The following is a 25,561-nucleotide window of genomic DNA, read 5'->3' as shown; positions in this document are numbered from 1 at the left end:
AGTAAAGGCACTCTGCTAAAATACAGCATTATAAAGGTGAGTTTTTTAAACTGAAGTGTCTCCAGCACTAAGGCTGGGTGCAGCAGCATTAGCATTATCCGCTAATCATGGCACTAGCTCTTTCACCGTTTACACATGAGTATATCGGACTGTAGTCTGCATGTTTAACGTGTTAAAAAAAGCAACGTGGGACAAACCACTAGCTGATAGCACCCTGGGTTACCAGAACACTCAGGGTTCCCTGGTCTAGCGCTATAGCGGCATTTTTACATCCCGCTAGCGCTGCGGTTAGCGGCTAATGCTAAAGCTGCTGCACCCAGCCTTAGTGCTGGAGACACTTCCCTGAAAACTCACCATCAGACAAAATAGTGGAAATCTAAGATTACTGTAAGTAAACGGAAGAGCTTTACTCACCCAAATAAATGGTTTTATAGTAGATAAATCTGCATAGATTAACATCCAGTGCTTGTTTTTTTTTAAGGTTTACAGTTCCGTTTACTAAGGCGCTTCCCCATTAGAAGGGGAACATGGCGACACCCTTGATGTAGGCATCCTTACTAGTGTTGCTTAATCTGGTGCACCTTATGTATAAAAATAGATGTTCATTATTATCGACTTAAATAGTAATTGGTTGCCTGGCCTGCCTTCGAAAGTCAAAAGTCCATTTAGAGTACAGCTATAGTCATTTATAAAGTACTCTACACTTTTAAGTTATTTAAACTTAAAAGTGTAAGTAAACTTTACTGAAAAGCATTGGTTAAAAGAGAACCTCTGGTGTAGTGATACATAATTACGAGTACTTACCCTTGTTGAATAGCTGACCTCCGTTTGGAGCCAGCATTCCCGAATACGGATTTTTTCCAATTTCTCCAAACAGGTTTTAGAATGGGCGCTATAGGGGCATATTTTTGCCCAATCAGACAAATCGCTTTTTTCCACTGCTAACAAGCTCAAAATAGCTCCACACTTGGTACACATTGGTAGAATTTGGAGAGCCTTGACATTTAAAACGAGACACTGAGAACTTTAAAAAGTGCACCGAAAGTTTATTAAAATAGTAGCACTAAGCTAGTTTTCCAGACTTATGACGTTAAGAGAACTAGTGTAGTGCTACATAATGTAAACTAACTATTGTCATAAACTTCCGGTGCACTTTTACAGTTCTCAAGCTTTTTTGAGCTTGTTAGTAGTGGTAACAGTATGCCCCTATAGCGCCCATTCTAAAACTTGTTTGTAGAAACTGGAAAAAAAATCTGTATTACGGAATGCTATCTGGAAACGGAGGTTGGATATTCAACAAAGGTTAGTACTTGTAATTGCGTTTCAGTAAACCCCAAGTCCATTTTACACCGGAGTTCTCCTTTAATACAGGCTACAATAACCCATCTCTCTCTCTCTCTCTCTGCAGCTGTTTGCTAAAGCGCAGCAGGCGAAGCAGGCAGCAGAGGAAGCAGGTGAGGAAGCTTTATAAAAGTATAATGGGAAATAAATCAATACTCCAGTTCACACTGTACACTTTATTGACTTTCCCACAGTGAGGGTTACACTCAACCTTCAGCAGATTAAACATACTGCTACAAAACACAGCACAGTATAAAACACAATAATTTAATTAATATTTCATCATTATTATTATTAATAACAGTAATAAGGCTGCACAATATTTTGTATCATTATCTGCACTGTTCTCTTTTTCTATTACACACCTACACCTACATTATATCCATTCAATATTACTATTATTACTACTATTATTACTCCAGTGTTGCATTATTGTTACAGAGTGCAGTAATAACATGTTGGATCATGTTGTAGAATTATCGCATTATTGGAGCATTTATGCATATTCAGAGGCATTACAGTACCAGTCAAAAGTTTGGACACCCCTCCTCTCTCTTATTCAATGTGCTTTTTTTTCTTCTCATGATTGTCTTTTTACATTGTAGATTTAATATTGAAGGCTATATTAAAGCTATACAGGAACACATGCTGAATTGCTATTTAGTAAACAATAAAAAGTGTTTAAGAAACCAGAATATGTTAAAATATTAAATATATTTTAGATTCTTCTAAATAAGTAGCATATTTATCTTAGAGGAAAGATCTGGACACTCTTGGTGAGATTTTAATCTCAGTGTCTTCATGAGGGAGAGTCACCTGGAATAGTTTTCTCAGCGTCTGGAAGGAAGGAGTTCCTGGAGGTGCTGAACATTAGTTGCTGCTTTTCCTTCACGCTGTGAAGCTCCAGCTCATCCCAAATAAATCACCTCAAATCACCATCTCAGTTCATCAGGTTTAGATCAGGGGACCGGCTGCCTTAAAAAAGTTAAGTAATGGGTAATGAAAACTTAAGTTAGCATAACTTAGAACATTAAGTTATTACAACTAAAGGGGAAGTTGATTTTTAAAGGTAGCCCAGGGGAATCACTACACACTGATGGTGAGTGTTAGTCAGAAACTGTTGGACACACCCAGTATGCAAATAGATTGTGACAGAAACCAATGGAAAAGAAGCTGTTAATGGCAACAGACTAAACTCAGTTATTATAAGTTGGTTCAACTCAAAGGTCTCTGTTTGAATAGTACAGTATATGTGCCCACAAATGTTCAACTAACTCAAAATAGTTGAGTATTGTTTAGAAATATCCAATTTTATGTAAAACAGACTTAAATCATTTGAGTTCAAACTGCTTCTGGGTTTACAGTGTGGTACTATAGTTTAGATATATTTTATAAAGTGTTGTATATGGTTCACAGATCGGATTTACAATCAGAATGTGTGTGTGCTGGGGAAGATTCGAGAGGAGTGGCTGAACGAGCATGTTAAAGCCTGTGAGGTAAGAAACACACACTCCACACATACACACACACACACACACACCACACATACACAAATTATTACTCCACACTGTGCCAAACACAGTGAAACACACTCCAACATGTTTTATTTGATCAGTAGACAGATAGACAGACAGATCCATATGCTGTGCCAACAGAATGTTTGTGAACTCTATTAAAGTTATGAAAGTTAAAGAACGCTGCACTGAACTGTGGGATATGTGGGCGGAGTCTCCTGCATTGAATATAGATGTGCTTTTCCTTTTACACTCCTCCATAATGACATAACAGGGCTGGTTGATGTTATACACCTTGTCCTCCTCCATCTTCCACTTGAGGATGCCCCACCGTTGCTCAATTTGTTTTGTCTGGACTCTGGAGACATTCTTGCCCACCCAGTCCCTAACTTTTATTTTTAGCTTCTTCTGCATCATGTCGGAAAAATGTCACATGATCCGAGTTTCCGAAGGGAAGGGAATCTAAAGCTCTGCTTCAGAATGTATTCCACAGTACATGTTGGAAATCAGCTCCCCAGCACTTTTTTTTAGCACTCATGCAACCCCAGACCATGATGCTACCACCCCCATGCTTAACTGTGAGCAAGGAAGTGTAAGCAAATAGTTTTGGTCTTGGAATTACTTAACGGGATGCTACCACTCATGCTGGAAGCCTCAACCAACGTTATCTTGGTCTTGTTAGACAACAGGACATGTTTTCAGTAATCCATGCTCTTGGGCTGCTCGTCTTCAGCAAACTGTTTGTGGGCTTTCTTGTGCATCAGCTTCAGAAGAGGCCATCTTCTAGGACAGACAGTGCCATGCAGACAGAGTTGATGCAGGGTGTTTGGTCTGAGCACTGAAGTGAACTGATCTCACACTCCTTCACTCATACTTCTATGTTCTAAAGTTAAACCTCTGGATGTTACTAGCACCATACTGACTACACTACATCAGAGTGTCATCTCTTCAGTTTATTATATAATTAAATTTTTACAAAAATGTAAGTGATGTAATTGCTATTGTGATTCACTGTATCGCTTTGGACAAAAGCGTCTGCCAAATGTAATGTAATGTATCATATTATCTGCTTCTAAACCCACATAATAAGTTGTATACTGCCATAAAGGAATGAAACATTTTATTAGATTAAGAAATAATATCCAGACCTGTCAGAACGTGTCCCTCAGGGATGAAGAGGGAGGGATAAAGAGGGAGGGATGAAGATGTGATGAAATGAGTCAGGATTAGAATCAGAGCAAACAAAACACCACACAGGTCTGAAACACTGCTCATCACTGACTCAGAACACGAGTCAGAGCATATCTGGCAGATACGAGTAATGTGCATTAGTGAAAATGGCTATACCATATAAATATCTCTCTATCTCTCTTATAAACACTTTTTATGACATTTTGAACATATTTTTAAAATTTTATGTCAAACTGAGAGGATTTGTAGATTTTCTAAAGCTACTGTGTGTGTGTGTGTGGTGTTTGTTTAGATGTTTGAGAAACAGGAAGTGGAGAGGATCAATTCGTTGAGGAACGTCGTGTGGACGCACCTGAACCAGCTCTCACAGCAGTGCGTCACCAGCGACGAGGTAATTACACACACTTTATTAAACTATAATCGATATTTACATTAAAATACTAGAAATTAATGAAAGATTGTCATCAAAATATATTTAGATTTATATTAGTGGTGTCAGTCGTTAAACAAAAAAATGTATTAGTGTGTTAATGGTTGCATGGTCATGAACACCCCTTACATTCAGTGTTTTTTCATTATTTTTAATGAAATTGCATGTTCTGCACTGTAGATTAATACTAAACTATTTAGAAAATAAAAAAGAGTTAAACAAACCAGATTATGTTTTATATTTTAGATTATTCAAAGTAGCACCTCTTGCTTAGATGACAGTTTTCACATTTCTGCTGGAGTCAGCTTTATGAGGTAGAGTCACCTGGAATTCAGGCTTTCAGTTAACAGCTGTGCTGAACTCATCAAGAGTTACTTAATTGAATGAGTTTTTTTGTCTCTTAATAAAATGTTTGAGAGCATCAGTTGTAAAGTTGTAAATAAGGGTAGAGTTACAGCTATACAGTGAATAGCTCTATTTGAATAATGTTCTAATCCAGATTATGAAAAGCAAGAACTACTCAACTAAATAAAAAAATGACTAAGAAGGTCAGTCAGTCTGAAAAGAAGAATTTTAAGAACTTTGAAAGTATCCTCAAGCGCAGTCACAGCAAAGACTGTCAAAAACGTTATAATGATGGAACTGGCACTGATCAGGACCGCCCCAGGAAAGGATAGAAGTGCAAGAGTTTCCTCTGTTGTACAGGATAAGTTTATAAGAGTTACCAGCCTCAGAAACCTAAATGCTTCACAGAGTATTTTGGTTTGTTTAAGACTTTTAAGTTACTACATGATTCCTTATGTGTTCCTTCATAGTCTGAATCACTTTACTATTAATAAACTATGTAGAACAACAGAAAGGTGTGTCCAAACATTTTACTAGTATTGTATATGCTCATTTTTATGTTTATATGACTTGCAAAAAACTTCTTCTTCTGCTTCAAAAAAAAAAATGTTCCTTATGGAATCAGCATTGCATGGATTTTTCCAGTGTAGTTAATAATAACACACTCTGACTCTGCATGCACTGCACTGTTCCAGCAGTAAGATTTATCAGTACTGGGAATAGAGAAGGTCTCTGGAGTGGTGGAACGGGGAGATGTGGAGATGTTGAGATGGTGGGATGGTGGCTGGAATAGAGGGGTATTTTTAGTTAGTTTGTGGCGCTGCAGTAGATTTCCTTTTACAGGCTTTAATATGTTTAATAAATACAGAGCTGAGCCTCCCGTCTGCATTCCTCTAAAACACTAAACACGCAGCACTGGCACAGGCTGGCTTAATCACTGTGTGTGTGTGTGTGTGTGTGTGTGTGTAGCTGTATGAGGAAGTGAGGAAGTCTCTGGAGCAGTGTGATATTCAGGAGGATCTCGAGCACTTCATTAACCTGCGGAGAACCGGAGACAAACCTCCAGGTAACACACCTTATTCTGAATGATGAAATGGAGAGGGCACTATACAGTATATTACACCCACAGTGATAATAAACATATAGAATGAATCATATAATGTTCTCACTTAGGTACAGTAGAGTTAGTAACACGACACAGCAGTGATTGCAGTGTTGAGCAGCTCCATTTAACTCCATATAAGTTATATCCACCACAGGGGAGCTGCGTCTGTGGTTGAAGGAGCTAAATCTAAAGTGAACATACAAAACCTTTTTCTTTTTACGCAAGTTAAAATACTGTAGAGGTCTGCGTTACAAACAATTTCTTTACAAAAAAAAAATCACTTTCACATAAAGTTTTTTTATTTTGTCTTTGTCAAAATAAGCCTTTCAAGGGCTCTGTCACTTTTGTGCAAATAAGCTGTTGCTGGCAACACCCCGTGTTTGCTCTGAGCGTTAGCATTAGCTTGTGTCCTCAGTGAACTCAGCAGAACTTGGCTGGATTGTCTCGAAAACTACACCTTTAAGCCCCTCCCAACCTTAATTAATCCGCATTCCGCTTCTGATTGGTCCACAGCTCCTGTACTGTACGAGAACTTCTACACCAATCAAAGAGCAGCGCCAACCAGACAACCGCCGTCTTTCACCAGGTGAGTTACCTGTCTGGTCCAGTAAGCATACACTAAATAAATAACAGTGAAATTATGAAATATATTGTCTGTATTTTCACACCAAAGATAGTATGATGAAGATAGTAATATTGCTGAAATCAGGACATTTTCTGAATTTTGAAGAATTTCAAAAATGTATGAAATTCTTTTTTTCATAATTTACCTTTGATATATTCTGGTTATATTGTTGACTAGCGATTGACTGATGTTTTTTTTTTATTTGCTGATGCTGATACTGATATTTAGAGAGCAGATTTGGCCTATGGCCAATATATAAAGCTAATATTTAAGGTTTTTGTCACAAACTGCCACTGGCTCAAACATTTTGAATATTTCAACAGTCAGATGGTCATTGCCCTCTTGGCAGTGAATTGAAAACAGGTGCATCACCAACGGGAAGTTTCTTCAGCTGAGAAGCTGGGCTGTTAAAATAGCAATCGGCAGTCAGAACGCACCTGGCTCTTAAAGGGAATGAGACACTCTGATACTAGTACATGCTTTTGCGTTGTTTTTCGAGTCATGCAAGGTGTACTTTTCCCGTTGGTACGATAGCAAAGACACACTGACACGCCCTAAATTTAAGCTGCACGGTTTTTGACTCGCCTATATATTACATTACATTACATTTGGCAGACGCTTTTGTCCAAAGCGACTTACAATATTGAAGTGCAAATAATAGAAGAGGTTAAGTACAAAAATAATAGAAGTTAAAAATAAAGCATCTATAGATAGGGCCTTAAGGAGGTCAGAGGGAAATAATGGGATAGAGGAGTAGAGAAGAGGAAGAAGGAGATGAGGTTAGAATTAGTTAGTTTGTTAGAGGTGTTAGGAGAGTAAGTGCTCTTTGAAGAGCTCTGTCTTCAGGAGTTTCTTAAAGATAGCGAGAGATTCTCCTGATCTGGTAGTGGAAGGTAGTTTGTTCCACCATTGGGGAACTCTGTATGAGAACAGTCTGGATTGCTTTGTGTGAATGTTTGTTTGGCAAAGCGAGGCGACGTTCATTGGAGGAGCGCAGCGGCCGGGAGGTAGCGTAAGCCTTCAGGAGCGAGTGCAGGTAGGAAGGAGCCTGTACTGTCATCACCTTGTAGGCGATTATAAGAGTTTTGAATTTGATGCGAGCATCAACCGGTAGCCAGTGGAGCTCAATGAGCAGCGGGGTGACATGTGCCCGTTTTGGTTGGTTGAAGACCAAACGTGCTGCTGCATTCTGAATCATCTGTAGTGGTTTTACTACACAGGCCGGGAGGCCAGTTAGTACGGCATTGCAGTAGTCGAGGCGTGAGATTACCACAGCTTGTACCAGGAGTTGGGTGGCCTGTTGCGTCAGAAACGGTCGAATTTTTCCGATGTTGTAAAGCGCAAAGCGGCAGGATCGAGCAACTGAGGCCACATGGTGCGTGAAGAGAAGCTGGTCATCAACCATGACACCCAGGTTCCTAGCAACCTTTGTCGGTGAGAGAGAGAGAGAGTCGATGGTTATGGCAAAGTTGTGTTGAATAGAAGGTTTTGCTGGTATGACCAGAAGTTCAGTCTTTGAGAGGTTTAGTTGGAGGTGATGTTCCTTCATCCATGCGGATATGTCTGAGAGACACTGTGATATTCGTGCAGAGATTGAGTGATCATCTGGTGAGAACGAGTGTCATCGGCAAAGCAGTGGTAGGAAAAACCATGGCTAAAATAAAACTGTTGTTTACAATATTTTGTCTATCTGTGTTTCTTTCTGTGTTTCAGGAGAGCACCAGCGCCTCTACCAACAAACACAGAAAGTATGAACCCAAATGATTCAAAAATGATTCTCGGTATCTGTTGTAGACAGTTTATTTGATTTCTTTCTGATTTTGTGATTTCAGTTGATTTGATTGATCTCGTTTCCTGTCCATTCTTTTTTTAGGTGACGTGACGTATTCAACTATAGATAACTCAGGATACAGTTTAATCCGATACTAACTCACAGCTGAACGAGGTACGGCTCACTCAGTATTACTCCGTTATTAGAGTTAAGGCGCACTGGATTATAAGGCGCACTATCAATAAGCCTCTGTTTTCTGGTCTTTTTTCATACATATGGTGCAGCAGATTATAAGGCACATTATGTGACACTAGTAAGGAACAGGGGTGTCGCCATGTTTCCCTTTTAGTTCAGCAGGTTTCACCGCTGGGTGGTGAGACCTGTGAAGCTAAGTAAACAAAACTGTAATTAAAAACAAGCGCTGGATGTTTATCTACACAGATTTCTCTACTGAAAACTGTTTAGTTAGGTAAGTAAAATGTTTCTGTTTATTTACAGTAAGCTTAGATTTCCAGATTTCCACTAAGGCCGGGGCATTAGCATTAGCGGCTAACCGCTAGCAACAGCGCTACACTGAGAATCCCTGAGTGTTCTGGTAAACCAGGGCAATATTAGCTAGCAGATCATCCCAGGTAAATTGTTTTAACATGGTAAAAACGCAGACTACAGTCTGATATACTCGCCTTTGAAATACGGAAGAGCTAGCCCTTAGCTATTAGTGAGTAATAACAATAGTAATAATAATACAATACATTTTATTTGTAATGCACTTTACATTTCAAAGAAATCTCAATTTAAGTATGAATTCTACCAGTCAGGTATTAAAGAGGAGTAAAGCCACTTTACTGAAGTACAGCGCTATACTGGAGTTTCAGTTTAGTTCTCCAGCAGTATTAATGTTAATGCTGCTCCAGCAGTGCTAGCTGGGGTTAGCAGCAGGCTACAGGCTAATAATACTCACCTCTGAACGGCCAAAGAGCTAACGCATAGCACGGTTAGTGGCTAAGGCTAATGCTGCTCCAACAGTGGCACAGCCGGGGTTAGCAGCAGGCTACAGGTTGAATATACTCACCTCTAAACAATGAAAGAGCTAGCGCTTAGCAGTTAGTGAGTAATGCTGCTCCAGCAGCACTAGCTGGTGTTAGCAGCAGGCTACAGGCTGATAATATTCAAATCTAAACGGCCAAAGAGCTAGCGGTTAGCGGCTAATCCTAATACTGCTGGAGATCTTCACTGAAGCTCCTGTATAACTCTGAACTTCAGTGGAGGGGCTTTACTGCTCCTTAAAGCCTGACTGGTAGAATTCATGCTCAAATCGCACTGGTGATTTTTGGTAAAACTGATGGATTTTAAGTGCACCTTATAGTTTGAAAAATATGGTACACTACCCAACAGTCGCCTCCATACTCAGACCTGATCATCGTAGGATCCAAATCGGGCCGTGAGGGCAAACCATTCATCTATTTAACTGTTTATTAAATGTTTATCTGTTGCAGATGCCCTGCTGATGTCTTCACCACCAATCCTGCATTTTGAACAGTTCAGGCACTTTTAACGGATGTTTATTCGGAAGTTGGGGACACATAGAATTGACTTCAAAGCACAAAACTTTTTTTAGATTATTTTTATTTAAAAAAAAAATATTTTTAACACTGTTCTCTCAGAATGCATAAAGTAGCCAACACTGGAACCAGCCCAACATGGTGTTAATGATCCAAACCGATACAGATATTAACATATCACTACACTTCTGTTCTATTGTAAATGTATGCAAAAGTTTGGACACCCTTGGTCAAATGTTTGACATGTTTGATTGATTTTCCGAGTTAAAATTGGCTACCACTTCCTCCCCTGAGACACGCTGACACATCTGTATATTCTACAGCACTGTTTACAGTACCAGTCTCATTGATTTTATTTTATTTATTTATTTTTCCTGCATATGAAATTAATGGTGAATTGATCCAGACTATGAAGGAACACATAAGGAATCATGTAGTAACTTAAAAGTGTTAAACAAACCAAAATATTCTGTGAAGAAGCGTTTAGATGCTCTTATCTGAAGAGCTGTTTGTTTACTTGCTGAGGTTTCTGAGGCTGGTAATTCTGATGAACTTATCCTGTACAACAGAGGTAACTCTTGCTCCCCCATCCTTTCCTGGGATGGACCTGATGAGTGCCAGTTTCATCATTATAAAGTTTTGGATGTTTTTTGCGGAGACTGCCCTTGAGGATACTTTTAAAGATCTTTAAATTCTTCTTTTCAGATTGACCGATCTTCTTTTTTCCTCAAAGTATTTTTTCCTTTATTTAGTTGAGTAGTTCTTGCCATAATCTGGATTAGATCATTACTCAAATAGAGCTATTCACTGTATACCAACTCTACCTCTTCACAACTTTACAACTGATGCTCTCAAACACATTAAGAGACAAGAAATGTTTGATGAGTTCAGCACAGCTGTTAACTGAAAGCCTGAATTCCAGGTGACTCTACCTCATAAAGCTGACTGAGAAAATCCAGCAGAGATGCGCAAAACTGTCTCTGTCTAAGCAAGAGGTGGTACTTTAAAGTAACGTAAAAACTTTAATCATATTCTGTTTTGTTTAACACTTTTTTATTTACTAGATAATTCCATATGTTTTTCTTCATAGTTTGGATGAGTTTAGTATTAATCTACAATGCAGAACATTTAAAATAATGAGGAAAAAAAACGAGACTTTTGACTGGTACTGTTTTAACAGAAAATGTTCAAATTGACCCACACTTTTGCATACAATGCTATATATCAGCCTCTGTGTAATTTCTTGTTTTTACACTCAAATGCCAAATGCAGTCAAGAATTAGAATAGTGTTCCATGACTTTTGCCATGGACAGTTTTAGCCAGATTCCGCCGGTCACGATTGCTGCGCATCAACGAGTGTTAAATAAAGGCATCACTCCAACCCCCATAATTCACCTGGCCTTGTCATGAGCACACTGGTGTCCAATGTTCAACATCAGCCTCACTCACAAGATAACACCTTACAACTCTTAACAATAAAGGTGTGGGTATTCCCAATCCGTTTCCCCAAGGTAAAACATAATGGCCAACAGGTCATTACAGTACGTACTACATATTGTCATATCCCATGACTTTTGGCACATTAGTGTATATTTGCTGTTTGTGCGTGAGATCAGATCAGATCGATAACTGTAATTAACCTTAAAACATTGCTTTATGAACAGAAATGTAATTTATTTATACAGTTTAAGCACCAGGAGTTAGGAATGGTCTTAAATGACGCAAATATATTAATTTAATGAATATAGTCTTTAAGCAAGGCTGTGTGAAGTGTGTGTTTGTATGTGTGTGTTTGTTTACTGGTGCAGCTTCCTGGTTGGAGCATTAAATCTGAGATGTTGCCGTTAGCATGTTGTGCAGAAATTTCTTAAATAAATCTGCATATTCTTTAATTAGTATAATGTGTATTTATGTATATGAGAATGTATGAGCGTTGTCTTTATGAAATGTGTTAAACTTACAACTTTTAATATTCTGACTCATTTATCATTGATCTAACTTCATTCTCACCTTTCATTCACACCTGAAAGACTCTCTATACTTCACACTGATTGGTTTTGATTGGGTTGGCAGTTTAGTGAACAGATTCCTCTCAGATTACTTTTATTAGTGTTTATAAATAAGGGTTAATCTACAGTTACAGTAGATACAGAACCACCAGCACTGTAATCTGTTGTAGCCATACTGCTCTGTAATTAACCTACGGTTACAGTAGATACAGAATCACCAGCACCGTAATCTGTTGTACCCGTACTGCTCTGTAATGAATCTACAGTTGCAGTAGATACAGAATCACCAGCACTGTAATCTGTTGTACCCATACTGCTCTGTAATTAATCTACAGTTACAGTAGATACAGAATCACCAGCACTGTAATCTGTTGTACCCATACTGCTCTGTAATTAATCTACAGTTACAGTAGATACAGAATCACCAGCACTGTAATCTGTTGTAGCCATACTGCTCTGTAATTAATCTACAGTTACAGTAGATACAGAATCACCAGCACTGTAATCTGTTGTAGCCATACTGCTCTGTAATTAATCTACAGTTACAGTAGATACAGAATCACCAGCACTGTAATCTGTTGTAGCCATCCTGCTCTGTAATTAATCTACAGTTACAGTAGATACAGAATCACCAGCACTGTAATCTGTTGTACCCATACTGCTCTGTAATTAATCTACAGTTACAGTAGATACAGAATCACCAGCACCATAATCTGGATCAGTTTGTTTGGACCAATCGAATTTGCTATTTTGGTTCAGACCAAACTGGAAGGTCCAAAGGTCCGGACCGAACAACATAGATGTAAAAGCAGCCTAATACTGAACTCTTAACTGGAGGAATTCCCCTTTTGCTAATGCAGAATTAACATGTTACTATATTAGAGACTCTGGTCGGTATATAAATGCAAATATTTTATCTAAACTTACATCTGCGAAAAGAGGAAATGGTTCAGTTCTGGTTTGGAACCCAGAGGAACCTGCAGCTGCCGTCAGGTGTGTGAGAGGTGAAGGTTTTTCCGTGCAGGAAGACGTTGGTTCTGACCGTGCTGTGCTCTCGGACCGAGGTTCTAAAACAAGCAGCCCCTTCACGTCCACAGTCCGAACGGTCAGAAGTGATGGAACGCCTGGTCCTCACCACCTTCAGCCCGTGGAACGCTCCGAACACCTGAATCATCTCTGTGTTCAGCGACTGAGAACAGCGACTGGTCTGGTGTGAAGGTGATTCTAGTCTGGACTTCATAAGAACTGGTTCTGTTAAACAGAATTTTCCAGAAGAGTCCAGCTGAAGACGTTCTAGGTCCAGTTTGAGCCTTTTAGGATCAGAGTGGTTTTCCTCATCAGCTTCTTCAAGAAAACTGCTCACACTGTTTTCTACAACATAACTGTTTATGAGTGTTGATGTTGAGTAGGGGTCTTGATCCGACATTCTTAATAAGGGGTCCTGATCTAACTGTCCTGAGTACGGGTCTTGCTCAGTATGTCTAAAGGAGGGGTCTTGATCTGAACATTCAGAAAAAGGGTCTTGATTTGACCTTTTTAAGCAGGGGTCTTGGTTGGAACCTCCAGAAAAGGGATCTTGATAAGAAATTCCTGAGTATGGGTCTTGATCAAAACTTGTTGAAAATGGGTCTTGATCAAAATTTTGCAAAAGGCTGTTTGGATCAGATGTTTTTGTGTAGGGGTCTTGGTTGGAACTTCCTGTGAAAGGGTCCTGATCTGACCTTTTTGAGAAAGTCCCTTGGCCAGGAATATATAAGAAAGGTTCTTTGTCAGAACATCTTGAGAAAGGGTCTTGATTAGAACCTCCTGAAAAGAGGTCTGGATTAGAACGTCTGGAAGAGGGGTCTTGATCTGAACTTGTTAAGGAGGGGTCTTGTTCTGAACTTGTGGAGAAGTGGTCTTGATCATAAACTATTGAAAACGGGTCTTGATCAGAATTTCTTGAAATGGGGTCTTGAGCTGATCTCCCTGAGTAGGAGTCTTGATCAGTACTTCTTGAGTAGGGGTCTTGGTTGCAATGTCTTAATAAGGAGTCAGCACTTGTTGAGAAGGGGTCTTGACCTGAATGTATTGAAAAGGGGTCTTGAATGGAACTTCTAGAGTTTGGGTCTTGATCAGAACTTCTTGAAATGGGGTCTTGATCTGATCTTCCTGGGCATGGGTCTTGGTCAGAACCTACTGAATAGGGGTCTTGGTTTGAACATCCTGAGAAAGAGTCTTGATTAGAACTTGTTAAAACTGGGTCTTGATCAGAATTTCTTGAAAGCAAGCGTTGATCTGAACTTCCTGAGAAAGAATCTTGATCAGAATTTCTTAAGTAGGGTTCTTGACATAAATTTCTTGAGTAGAGATCTTGATCAGAACTACTTGAGTGGATTCCAGGTTCAGAGTCTTTTGAAATCCCATCATGATCATTAGGCCATAACTGCCTCTTGACCCCGCCTGTTTTGGACAAGGCCTGCTGCTGTGTGTTTATCGAGGCAGAAGGCAGCCAAAAATTCTCGGACGCTGCCAAATGCCATTCCGATAACTCAGCGTTGCAGCAGTGTGTGAGCAGTTTGTGTCCAGAAGCCGGGCGTGACACAGGCTGTGGTATGAGAACCTTCAAAAAAGGAAACAGAACAGCAGAAGCTGAAGTCATGTGCTGTTGAGGTTAATAAACTCTATCTGAATGTTATGGTGCCCCCTGGCTGTGGGAAACCACTTTGCTTGATATTAGAGCCCAATATATTTTATATAACGTCTGCTTGACTTTATTTAATTTGTTAATTTACATCTATTTCTGCATTTCAGGTCAGATGCAACCAAAAAATTAGGGACTAGGCAATTTAGTTAGCTTTTGTGATGCAGCATTAATGCAGAAAAGTACACTTAGGTCTTAGAGCAACATAAGTTGCCTACAAGACAACATCTATTCCAGGGACATCCATGCATTTTTCAACAAGACAATGCAAAGCCACATTCTACCCATATCACAAGGTGAACTTCTTTTTTAAAATGTGTTGCATATCACAGGGGACATGTTCACGAAGTACTTGTACAAAAGTACAAAATCACTCCCACATAGAGATAAAGATCTCACCAGCTCTATTCTTACCAGTTTCAATCGCTTTCAAAATTAGCTGTTTAAGGGCTCTGTCACTTTTATGAAAATAAGCTGTTGCTGGCCACGCCCCATGTTTATGCTGAGTGTTTACCACATGTAAGTCCCTCATCTGCTAACTTGCCTCGGACAGAAGGTGGAGATTCCTCCCACAGACGAAGTCTGCTGGATAATCCTGCTGTGTACTGTTAAAGTTCTCAACCAACAGACCCGAAATTGTGTTTCTTCAACTGATCTAGTGAATAGGGCTCTGGTGGGGGTTGAGAAGAGATGGGTGGAGCCAGGGTGTTTCTATGCAAGTTTTCTTATTGTGCGGGGAGCATCCAAACGGCTTATAGAAGCAAATGATTTCTGACACCAAACTCTTTTAGCTGATTCACAGAAAACAAATGGATGGATTTTTTGGGTGATTGGAGTGTTTATAGGGGGAGTTGAGACACAATTGGAAATGCAAAAAGAGTGTGTTTTGCCTAATATATTACCTTTAATACATGAAATTAAGTTGAGCATACAAAATATGATATATCTTGGGTTCGTTCTGTCTGTCAAAGTAAACGCAAGAAACACTTACGCCCATTATTTTAGCGTAATGCTCGGCCTGCTTGGCTAACTCCTTCAGCTGAGCGTTCTTCTCCTTTAAGGCCGAGATTTCCTCCTGTTTTTTCTGCAGAGAGACATGGAGCTTAAGAAAGAGAGAGAAAGAGAGAGAGAGATTATTCCATTATTCACTTATTCGGCTCTGTAGAGAAATACGATCTGTGGAAACAGACCCGAGATGGCGAATCCTGCGTTGCGCACAGAAAAGAAACCCAACAAATGCCAAATATAACTCCAAAAATGACCTGATTTATGATCCCTTAAACTCTAAACACTCCTAAATATGAGGTCCTCTAATGCCAAGCTAAAACTACACAACATTTTTGTCTCCTACGATGTTCACTATGTCAGATTAAGCAGTCATCTTCATTTCGTGGCGTACTCAGGGAGCTGGCAACACTACACGACTGTCACCAACCAATCACTGTCCAAGTTCTTGCGTGAGTTTGTAGGTTATCGTGGAGGAGGAGCATCTGACAATCAGCGCTTTGCATGATGTTATTGGTTTTGTGGTTCGAAAAACACAAAAAGAAAAAGAGGAAGCGACTGTGGGCTCGTTCCTGGGTGACCCAAAGAGGACATCACAGGCTATATTTTTACTAGTAAACCTTATATGTAAGTTTACATGTACTTTGTGCACCACAGAAGGCTCTTTCTTCCTATTGGTCACTGCCAGTGAGCATGTCACAGAAAATGTCAAACTAGGCAATAAAATACAAAAAAATTCTAACATGCTAGTCGTTTCATCGAATGATCACCGGGCATCGCTTATCTCAAATTACTGCTCTTTGACTGTGTCATACTACACATACATTTTTATGCTTGTGACACTGAAATTAAAATCCGATGCAATTTATTGGCTCAGACAAAATTGGGTCACAATTTGGCTAAATTTGTGTAGCAGTGATCTGGGCATAAGCAGCTTGGAATATTTTACTGGCTAACAAAGTAACATGAAGAAGAAACACACTGCAAAACACTGCATTCTTACTATCCACATCAGTAGAAACAAATACAAAGCATAGTAATGTTGTGTTTCTGATAATCTATAAATTGGCCTAGGCTCTGCCATTAGCTGCCAGTGTTGTGCCGAATGCAGCACCCCCTCTTGGAAGCATGCACGTACGTCTTCTTGGCTTTACCCTTTTTTTTTAGAAAATGAAAATACCCAAGATGCTGTTCTAAGCTAAGCTGACTCCTGAGAAATAATGAAAAATAGTCATGTCTCATAATAGTGCCGAAATCTGTACCCCCGCCGTGAAAAGCACTCTCTCTTGGCAGCGCATATGCACCGTCTTCCTGATTAAATCGCTTAAACTTTATTTAGAAACACACTCTGAGAGGGGGTGCTTTTCCTGGCGGGGGTGCTGAATTCGGCACAACACCGGCGCTCAGAGGGTGCACAATTGGCCTTGCCAAAAAATCGGAAAAAAAAGTATATAAAAAAAAATTGGCCAAAGCCTACACTGAAAAAAAATAATGAATAAAATTTAATTTAAAAAAAGTTTTGGAACTTTCTGCATTTTTTTTTTTATTTCAGATAAATTTAAATAACTTCAACTCAGTTTCAAAACTTAAATGTTACACAGAGTAAATAAGTGAACTGAACTTCAGTCAAAGTTTTTACTGAATCAATCCTTTCTTTTAGTAAACTTTACTTATTTTCTGCATCCAATATTACCTAATTATAATAGCTTATTTTTTACAATATTATTCAAATAATTTATGATGCATAATATATTATAATTCCTGAAATTTAAATATTTTTAGTTAAAACACACATTCTCTACACATGGATGGCATGTAATACAATCTTTATACATTAGTATACTAAAAAGAATGCATTACATGGCATGTTTTAACTGAAAAAAAAAAAACATTTTTATAATATTGTATAAATTAGGTAATATTGTATGCAGAAATTAAGTAAATGTTACTAAAAGAAAGGATTGACTGAAGTTCAGTTCACTTATTTACTCTATGTAACATTTAAGTGTTGAAACTTTACTTAAATTTATCTGAAATTAAATTTACTTTAACAAAACAAATGCAGAAAGTTGCAGAAGTTTTTTTAAGTAAATTTTACTCAGCATTTTGTTCAGTGTAGAGATAAATCTGTGAATTTTCACCAGAATTTCTCGAGGAAAAGAGAAGTAGAACATGTAAAAGTGTGTGATGGTGAAATTAGTGTTTATCATATATTAGCACACAAGTAGCTTCCAGTGTTTCTCTAATTTTGGCTCATTATGACAGTGCTGAGCTCTGACTTCCCTAAATTCAGTTCTTATATCAGGGGAAAGTCCTGAGCGTCACAGCGGAGGACAGAGAATGATCTCAGCGTGAGTGTGGATTATTATTTAATAAATAAAAGAGCTTCAGATGAAACAGCTCTGTTTTTATCATTGAGCTCTGAGACCTGAGAGACCTGTTTTACTGCACTTTCAGATGATAGCGATGCTAACAGCACCAAGTGATGCTAACAACAAATACTTAAAATTATTAAAAGTATTAACTCAAGCTTTTTATTATTTAGGTAAAAATTTAAAAGTACTGGTTTCAAAACTACTTAAAGTATAAAAGTAAATGTAATGTAAGGGGAAAAAAATAAGGCCATTACAAACAAAAGCTTAAGCCACGCCCACAGAGTCCTATAGTGCACTACCCCCCTCCCCCCTCCCCAAAACACATTTTCCTTAAAGCTGTGTGCAGGTGTGATGGATCACAGTATAAACCAATAGAGAGTTGAAATGATATATGTTTATACTTCTCTACATCCAATCACAATCAGATTCATTCTATCTGGATGGAGAGATTTATCTGGATAGTGGTTTTATTAAAGCTCACCTTCCGCGAAAATCCGATTTTTCTTGTTTTTTGTGGAATACAGTAGGTCTCTCCGAGTTGAATGTGTACACCTGCACTTTAAACTGTTTTGCAGCCCCCATTGTCTGCAGGAGCTAAGCAAAGAAATCCCCCCTCCCCCCCTCCGAAAAACGGGTGAATTTTGAATTATCTTTCTGCCTACGTAGGCAGAAACTCACAGACCAGCCCACCTTGGCTCGAGAAACTCCCAGAGGCGGAGCTGAAGCGACGCAACATCACCGCTCATCAGTTAGGAGGTGGGAGGCAGTGAGCGGCAGAGCGGTGGAGGGGCGTCGCAGTGCTCCTAGCCAATCAGAGGAGAGATATTTGCATGCTGTTTGCATGTATGAATATTCATGAGCAAAGCTGGAATCCGGTCATTTTGGACACACCCCTAAAACAGTCCATTAAAAAAGAGCTATACAGAGACACCTGAGCACTTTTTTTTTTACAAAAACGGCTCACATGTCATTCATTCATACTAGAGACCACAACTAGACATTTTAAAATGAAAGAAAAAACGACGGAAGGTGACCTTTAAACTATGAGAAGCCTCAATAAAAACGAGCTGAAATGAAATAGGAGTAACAAGGCTATTTTTAAAATGTAGTATTTGTACTTCATCACTTTACACCTCTGAAGCGAGCAAGTAAATTTGGGTCTATTAATGACTGATTGTACATTAATTTATAAAAGGTAAGAAGAACAGGTAAAGAAAAGTCTCTCTCTCACCTGTCTGTTGAACTCCAGGGCATTATCCAGGGGGTCTGTACTGGGCTCCTCAGCTTCCAGTGTGAGAATCTCTGATGAGTCTGTACAGAGGGATTCCTCTAAACAAGTACAGCATATTAATTATCATATTAATATTATATATTTTTTATTTCTATTAAAAAATAAAAGTAAATTTGTATTTATACTTCTGCATTTTGACCAACAAAACTAACAATAATAGTCCTGTTTACAAAAAAAACAAATTAAATAATTAAAATAATGCTAATAATAATGCTAATAATAATAATAATAATAAAAAGAAGAAGAAGAAAATTAAAAAAATAAATATGTAATAGATAAAAAGAGTACAAAAAAAAGCAACAAAGCAGTAATTGAGTAATTGAGCACTTCCAAAAAATAACCATATATTAACTGTTTTTTTTTTTTTTCATTTTGGGAGAGATCATTATTTTTTCATAATTAAAAAAAGAAATAAAAAAGAACTAATTGGTTAATACATGGTTATTCATTGAAAGGGATAAATGTATCACTGTATTGTAAACACTCGCAAAAATTATTTTCAAAAAATGTAATAAATAAAAAGCAAGCATCAGATAAAATATCAGATAAATTATAAAATAATTTATCACTGTATTGTTACCATTTTATCAGTCATGTTTTAACAATAAAAATAAATGAATAAATAAATGTAAACATGGTACTAAAAATAACTGTATCTCTATTAATTAAAATAAATACAAATAATATATTTTTTAAGTTTTTTAATTTTTTTTATTCAACAAACAGAAACGGCAATACACATAAAAAACTCACCTGAATCAACCAAATCAAATATGCTCTCACTGCCAGGTTCATCTCCTGACCACTGATCATTAATATCCTGAAAATAACAATAAACAGAATCTTCTTAACATTTTTATTTATTTATTAATATTTTATAAATAATTTTCGCAGCTCTATAATAAATATAGTAAATATATAAATATAGATGTATATATTTACCTGAGGCTGTAAGAGGCGCATTCCTGTGCTGTGTAGAAACTGAACTCAGTCTCGTCCATAATAATAATGTCTATTTTCCACTCCTTTTCTTACAAGCCCCGCCCCCTCCAGCACGGTGATTGGCTAGTACTGAAATAGACCGCCCAGATCCGTCACTAACCAATCACAGCGCAGAAAGCAGTGACGCTCTCAGAGCGCGGTCCACTCCGTGTTCAGTGGGCGGGGCTTGTCTGTAAGCGGGCGGAATATGAACCCCCAGGTTTGATCCGCTCAGCGCGAGCTGACCGTTGGAGTTCTGCGGTTGTCAGGCGGGCGCTTGCATAGCGACGGCGCAGAATCGCGCGCCAACCGGTGCAGAACCCCGCCGAACGCGCGCGGGTCAGAACTCACTGAGAGCGAAGAACGTTAAAGAAACGTTAATGTTTTAAACTGGTTGCATTACATTATTTAATGCTGATGAAGAAAAACAACATTAAAACAAAGTTTATTTAACATTGCCTAATAATACGAGCCTTATATGATGACTTATATGGCTAGGAATTATCTCATTCTCACGCATTAATAAGCCGGGGTCATGCATTATGATCGTGTTCCCTCACTTTAATAAAAGCTCATATTCACGCTTTAATAAGTCATCCCCACAACTTGATTATTTAGTTTCCACTTTTTTAATAAGGTCCCCTGTTTAGATCTTGTCCTTTTTATAATAAGTCATTACTCTTCAATAAGTCATGGCCAAGCTTTAGAATCTTTAAGCTGTGGCAACCCATTTGGATCTTGTTCCCACACTTAAATAAGTTGTAGTCATGCATTACAGTTTCATTCGCACACTTTAATAAGTCATTAGGATCTTGTCTACCTGACTTAATTATCTTGTTCCATGCATCAGTAAGTTGTGGCCAGGAATTTATACAGGTATGGACATTCCCAAGTCTGTGTTAAAATACTTTTATTTGGCAACACAAATGTATACAGCAAAAAGAAAAGATTATTTTACACATTAAATTCCATATCAGCATCATATCAGAGCTGACACTGTATGAACAAAAGTATTGGGACACCTGCTCATTTAATTCTATATTTTTCTTATGTTTCAAATCAAGGATATTAAAAAGAGTTTATCCTGCTTTTGTTGGAGGAACTGTCTCTACTGTCCAAACGAGACTTTCTCACAGATTTTGGGCTTACGCTGCTGTGAGAATTTGGTAGCATTCAGCCACAAGAGCAGCATAAGTGAGACCAGGATATTGGATGATAATCAATAACAACAGCTTTATACCAATCTATAGCCCTTACCTGGAATTAAACATGATACCAATAGCTTTAATTTTTTTTTCTATCTGCTCCATAGAGTTCTATTCAGTTGGCAATACTTCGCTTTTACATGGAAAAGACAAGCTGGGCGTGCATTTGCACATCTGTGTCATCAGCGAGTGCTTAAAACCTAAAGTTTATGAGAAGAACTAGGAAATTATTTGAAGTGGTGTCCACAAACATTTGGACATATAGTGTAACATATAATGTCTTCCACGTGGTAGACTAGCGTTCAACGGTTCAATTCCCTGGCTGGGCAAGTATTGCTCTACACCAATCAGAGTTCTTGGATAAGGCTCCTCCCATCTCTATATTCTCCTACCTGTGAAACTCAATTTCATATAAAGTCAGTTTACCAGACCGGGATTAAGACTAAAACTTAGTCTAAAACCTAAGGCTTAATCCCTGTCTGGGAAACTTCCCAATAGAGTTCAATTTAAACATATATTTAAATTTATCAGAACGCTTCCAGAACTCATGTAAAGGTGTGAGTGGTCGAGATACTCAAAGTCCACAGTAAACCGAACGCAAGGCATCGTTTGCAATGAATTGATTAAAATATATTAGCAATATATTGTGCAATCAAATATCATGCTGAACTGAACTGAACTCTCCAGGCTCTGCCCACTATGAGGCTGAATAAGCTTTAGAGAACACTTTTAAATACTAAAAATCCTATTCAACCCTAACAAGAGACCGTAGCTCCGCCTTCACGTTTATCATATCTACATGTAGAGCACTATGACAGGGAGAATATATATTAATAACACTCCACCAATATATATATTATAGACTGTAGTTCTGTATCTGATTCTACAGCTCTGGGAAAAAAAATAATAGGCCACTTAAAAATGATGAGTTTCTTTGATTTTACCAAATTGAAAACCTCTGGAATATAATCAAGAGGAAGATGGAAGATAACAAGCCATCAAACCAAACTGAACTGCTTAAATTAGTAAGTAAAGGCATACAGTTATCCAAAAGCAGTGTGTAAGACTGGTGGAGGAGAACATGATGCCAAGATGCATGAAAAAGCATGATTATTCCACCAAATATTTATTTCTGAACTCCTAAAACTTTATTAATATGAACTTGTTTTTGTCTTTGCATTATTTGAGGTCTGAAAGCTCTGCATCTTTTTTGTAATTTCAGCCATTTCTCATTTTTTTTTGCAAATAAATGCTCTAAACGACAATATTTTTATTACTTTTATTTGGAATTATTATTATTTTAATTGGAATTATTTGGAGAAATAATGTCTGTAGTTCATAGAATATTTATTTCACTCTTGTTTTTCCTCTTATTTTTTCCAGAGCTGTATATTATCCTCCTTTTGTTATTATTCTCTAATATACAGCTTATTAAGTAATAGACAGGGCTTATCTCATTACCATGCATTAGGATCTCATTCCCATGCCTTAATAAGTCGTGGCCGTGCATTATTATTTTTATTTTTTTTTAACATGATGTCAACTATGGTGGTGGTGGTGTATAAGGTTTTAGTGTGTGTAGTTCTGGAACGAGTGGATCAGGTACAGAAGGTACTTTATCTACAAGGTGTTTGAGCTGTAGGTAGGAGTGTGTAATAGAGTGGAGGAGAGTGAGTGATGATTAAACACAGTGTTTAAAAACTCCAGCAGCACTGCTGTACCTGATCCTCAGCAGAGCTACAGTCTTTCATTAGGGTTAAATGGGTTTTTGGATGTGTAGCACTGTTCTGTAAAGATTGGAAACACTCTGAAACTGAGGACTGTTTGCAGGTTGAGGAGCTTCACCGGAGCATGTTCTCAGATTTAATCAGCTCTATGATGATCTGTATGGTCTTCTCATCTGAGGAAAGATCAGAAACAGATGATTAAACACAGGATACATGTTTAAAACTGTCTGCACAGAAATTAAAGGATGTGTTGGAGGGTTTGGGTTGTGGAGATGTTCAATACCTTCCAGGTTCATTTTGGGGTTGGCCAGTTTCTTGTCCAGCAGTGAGTTGATGAGTTTGCGGAGATGTTTGAAGATCACCCCGATTCTTACTGGAGCCTTGATGGAAATGAATAAAAAAACAGTACATCAGTATATGTTAATCATCACCAAACAGCTGAGCTGATGTTTCTGCTTCCTCTCTGAAGAAAATGTGGATATTCTAACCTGGAAGTGAATCCATCCGTCCACAGTGGTCAGTCGATCTCTATGCTGGACATCGATTTCCCCCCCGAACAGCAGAATGGGGAACGGGGAGATGAGCGTTGTGTCCCGCAGGTAAACCTTAGAGTATTTTACCTGAGAAAAGAAAATACAAGTGAACACAGAGAGATTGGAATGAAGTCACGTTTATTTAACGCCCTTTTCGACACCCAATGACGCTCTATAATCACGAGGAGCGGCAGCCAATCAAGCACAGCATACTCTCAACCGACAACCACTGTCCAACTGGAGGACTGAATTGGGCACTAAGTGCACGCAATCATAAATACATCTCTGTAAATAAATAAGAGACCACCTAAAAATGATGAGTTTCCTCTGGAATATAATCAAGAGGAAGATGGATGATCACAAGCCATCAAACCAATCTGAACTACTTAAATTTTTGCGCCAAGAGTAAAGGCATAAAGTTATCCAAAAGCAGTGTGCAAGACTGGTGATATCTGAACTCTTAAAACTTTATGAATATGAACTTGTTTTCTTTGCATTATTTGGGAGGTGAACGAGCTAACCACTAAGCCACAATGACGGCATATATATACATATATATATATATTTATTTATTTACTGCACCCTAACATAAAATTATGCCAGGGTGCAGTAAAACATGCATTGGATTGATCATAGCCCTGACCAATAGGAAGAACAAACTGAGGGATTAAAAAAAATAAATAAATCAGGACTAAAATATCGTGATTATTATTATTGTTAATGCAAAAGTTGGGTTTATGCTGCTGTGTGTTCATGTGTGTGTAAAAAGTGGGGTGTACATGCGGTGCCTCTGTGTAGCCAAGATAGCAATGAACGTCTGAGTGTTCGACATCTATCTAGGTCTAGCTGTGTTTTCTGTTGCCAAGATAGCAATACACCGGAAATGTAACTGAACACACCTCATTTCCAGACCACCACGCCCATCAGTGTAGATATATTCACAAGCACCGCTGCTATTTAAACGATGCAGGTGCAAGGTGTGAAAAGAGGCTGTTGGTCTGGTGTAAGATAGCAATGAGCATCACAACACTTCAACATAACTGTAATCATCCGCACCTTCTCCTGGTAGAGCAGCCAGCCGTGGGTCTGCAGGTTGCGGTTGATGGATGATGGGTGGACCTGAGCTTTCCCCTGCGCCGTTTCCACCGAACAGGCCACGCGCTCCTGCAGGTCCACCGACGGCGTGTACAGCGTCCGGCCCACGTTATCGTACAGCCCGGCCGTCAGAACCGCGGCCAGAATCGGGGAGTCCGCTTTAGAGAGCGACGGGGGGGCTTTGGGTTTAGAGCGGGTCTGTGAGGTTCTGGTGAAGCCCGTCTGCTCCACCATCCGGATCAGCTCCTGCTTCACATTCTGAAAAAGAGAAAAGCACAGGTGTTCAGCCTCACTCACAAGATAACACCTCACAACTTACACAGGTCTGGGGCAGTGCAGCAGTTTGCAATTTGCAGTTTTTCAGCCTGCTTAATATTTTCTTTTTTAATCTTTTTTTGTAACTTAAATGCAATATTAATGTTTGAAATTTTGATTAGATTAAATTTAGTTTGATAGTTTATTATATATCTTTATTTAAAAAAAAAGTTATTTTGTTTTTTTTTGCATTCAAATTGTTATTGTTTTTTTTTTTTCGGTTTAATGACTGTGGTGCATAGCCTTATTGCAGTTTTTTCTGTGTTTTTGAAAGTAGGCTATATGCTAAATATTCTGTTCCTAATAAACATTTTTATTAAATAGTAGGTCTATGCTTCTTCAGTGTTGCAATGTTAATTAACCTAAAATTGTTTTTAAAAGGCTTTAACCCTCTACTTACTGAAAAATATCAGGATCCATGTGCATACTCTTGCAAGTTCCAGAGAGTTAAATATTC

At 38.4% G+C, this 25,561-nt stretch overlaps 3 protein-coding genes across 6 annotated transcripts in view; 1 reads left to right on the top strand and 2 right to left on the bottom strand.

Moving 5' to 3' along the window:
- The window catches only part of pstpip2 (proline-serine-threonine phosphatase interacting protein 2), a 30,261-nt gene extending 18,406 nt beyond the window's left edge, over positions 1-11,855 (top strand). For all 3 annotated transcript variants that reach the window (XM_007228836.4, XM_007228835.4, XM_022681165.2), the window contains exons 8-15: positions 1,409-1,454; positions 2,758-2,837; positions 4,339-4,437; positions 5,791-5,887; positions 6,440-6,512; positions 8,265-8,299; positions 8,425-8,496; positions 9,819-11,855. In XM_007228836.4, coding sequence (XP_007228898.4) covers positions 1,409-1,454; positions 2,758-2,837; positions 4,339-4,437; positions 5,791-5,887; positions 6,440-6,512; positions 8,265-8,299; positions 8,425-8,480 — 486 coding nt within the window. In that variant the 3' untranslated portion in view covers positions 8,481-8,496; positions 9,819-11,855. The remainder of the gene's footprint in view (positions 1-1,408; positions 1,455-2,757; positions 2,838-4,338; positions 4,438-5,790; positions 5,888-6,439; positions 6,513-8,264; positions 8,300-8,424; positions 8,497-9,818) is intronic.
- Positions 11,856-11,947: 92 nt separating this feature from the next.
- On the bottom strand, positions 11,948-20,770 carry LOC103023379 (uncharacterized). The gene is made up of 6 exons (XM_049469082.1): positions 20,746-20,770; positions 20,476-20,579; positions 20,002-20,068; positions 19,189-19,298; positions 15,489-15,679; positions 11,948-14,542 (listed from the first exon to the last, which is right to left on the bottom strand). Exons 1-6 carry the CDS (start codon positions 20,768-20,770, stop codon positions 12,844-12,846), a joined length of 2,196 nt encoding a protein of 731 aa, XP_049325039.1. The 3' UTR covers positions 11,948-12,843.
- A 352-nt stretch (positions 20,771-21,122) lies between these two features.
- Positions 21,123-25,561, bottom strand: part of dhx29 (DEAH (Asp-Glu-Ala-His) box polypeptide 29) — a 31,544-nt gene continuing 27,105 nt past the window's right edge. For both annotated transcript variants that reach the window (XM_049468589.1, XM_049468590.1), the window contains exons 25-28: positions 24,751-25,047; positions 23,650-23,781; positions 23,445-23,541; positions 21,123-23,334 (exon numbers count right to left, since the gene is read on the bottom strand). In XM_049468589.1, the coding sequence (XP_049324546.1) occupies positions 23,276-23,334; positions 23,445-23,541; positions 23,650-23,781; positions 24,751-25,047 (585 nt within the window). In that variant the 3' untranslated portion in view covers positions 21,123-23,275. The remainder of the gene's footprint in view (positions 23,335-23,444; positions 23,542-23,649; positions 23,782-24,750; positions 25,048-25,561) is intronic.

This window comes from Astyanax mexicanus, chromosome 20 (genome assembly GCF_023375975.1).
Source record: "Astyanax mexicanus isolate ESR-SI-001 chromosome 20, AstMex3_surface, whole genome shotgun sequence".
NCBI lineage: Eukaryota > Metazoa > Chordata > Actinopteri > Characiformes > Acestrorhamphidae > Astyanax > Astyanax mexicanus.
The sequence above is the reverse complement of the archived record's forward strand: the minus strand, read 5'-3'. Positions and strand labels throughout refer to the sequence as shown.

What these genes read in the sequence shown, in the direction of transcription:
- LOC103023379 (XM_049469082.1), bottom strand. Translation starts at nt 20,770, where the DNA reads ATGCATGACCCCGGCTTATTAATGC. An exon ending in TGACCCCGGCTTATTAATGC is followed by an intron (nt 20,580 to 20,745) that starts GTGAGAATGAGA and finishes CTTCGCTCTCAG; the next exon opens with TGAGTTCTGACCCGCGCGCG. An exon ending in CCCTGGAGTTCAACAGACAG is followed by an intron (nt 15,680 to 19,188) that starts GTGAGAGAGAGA and finishes CTCTTTCTTAAG; the next exon opens with CTCCATGTCTCTCTGCAGAA.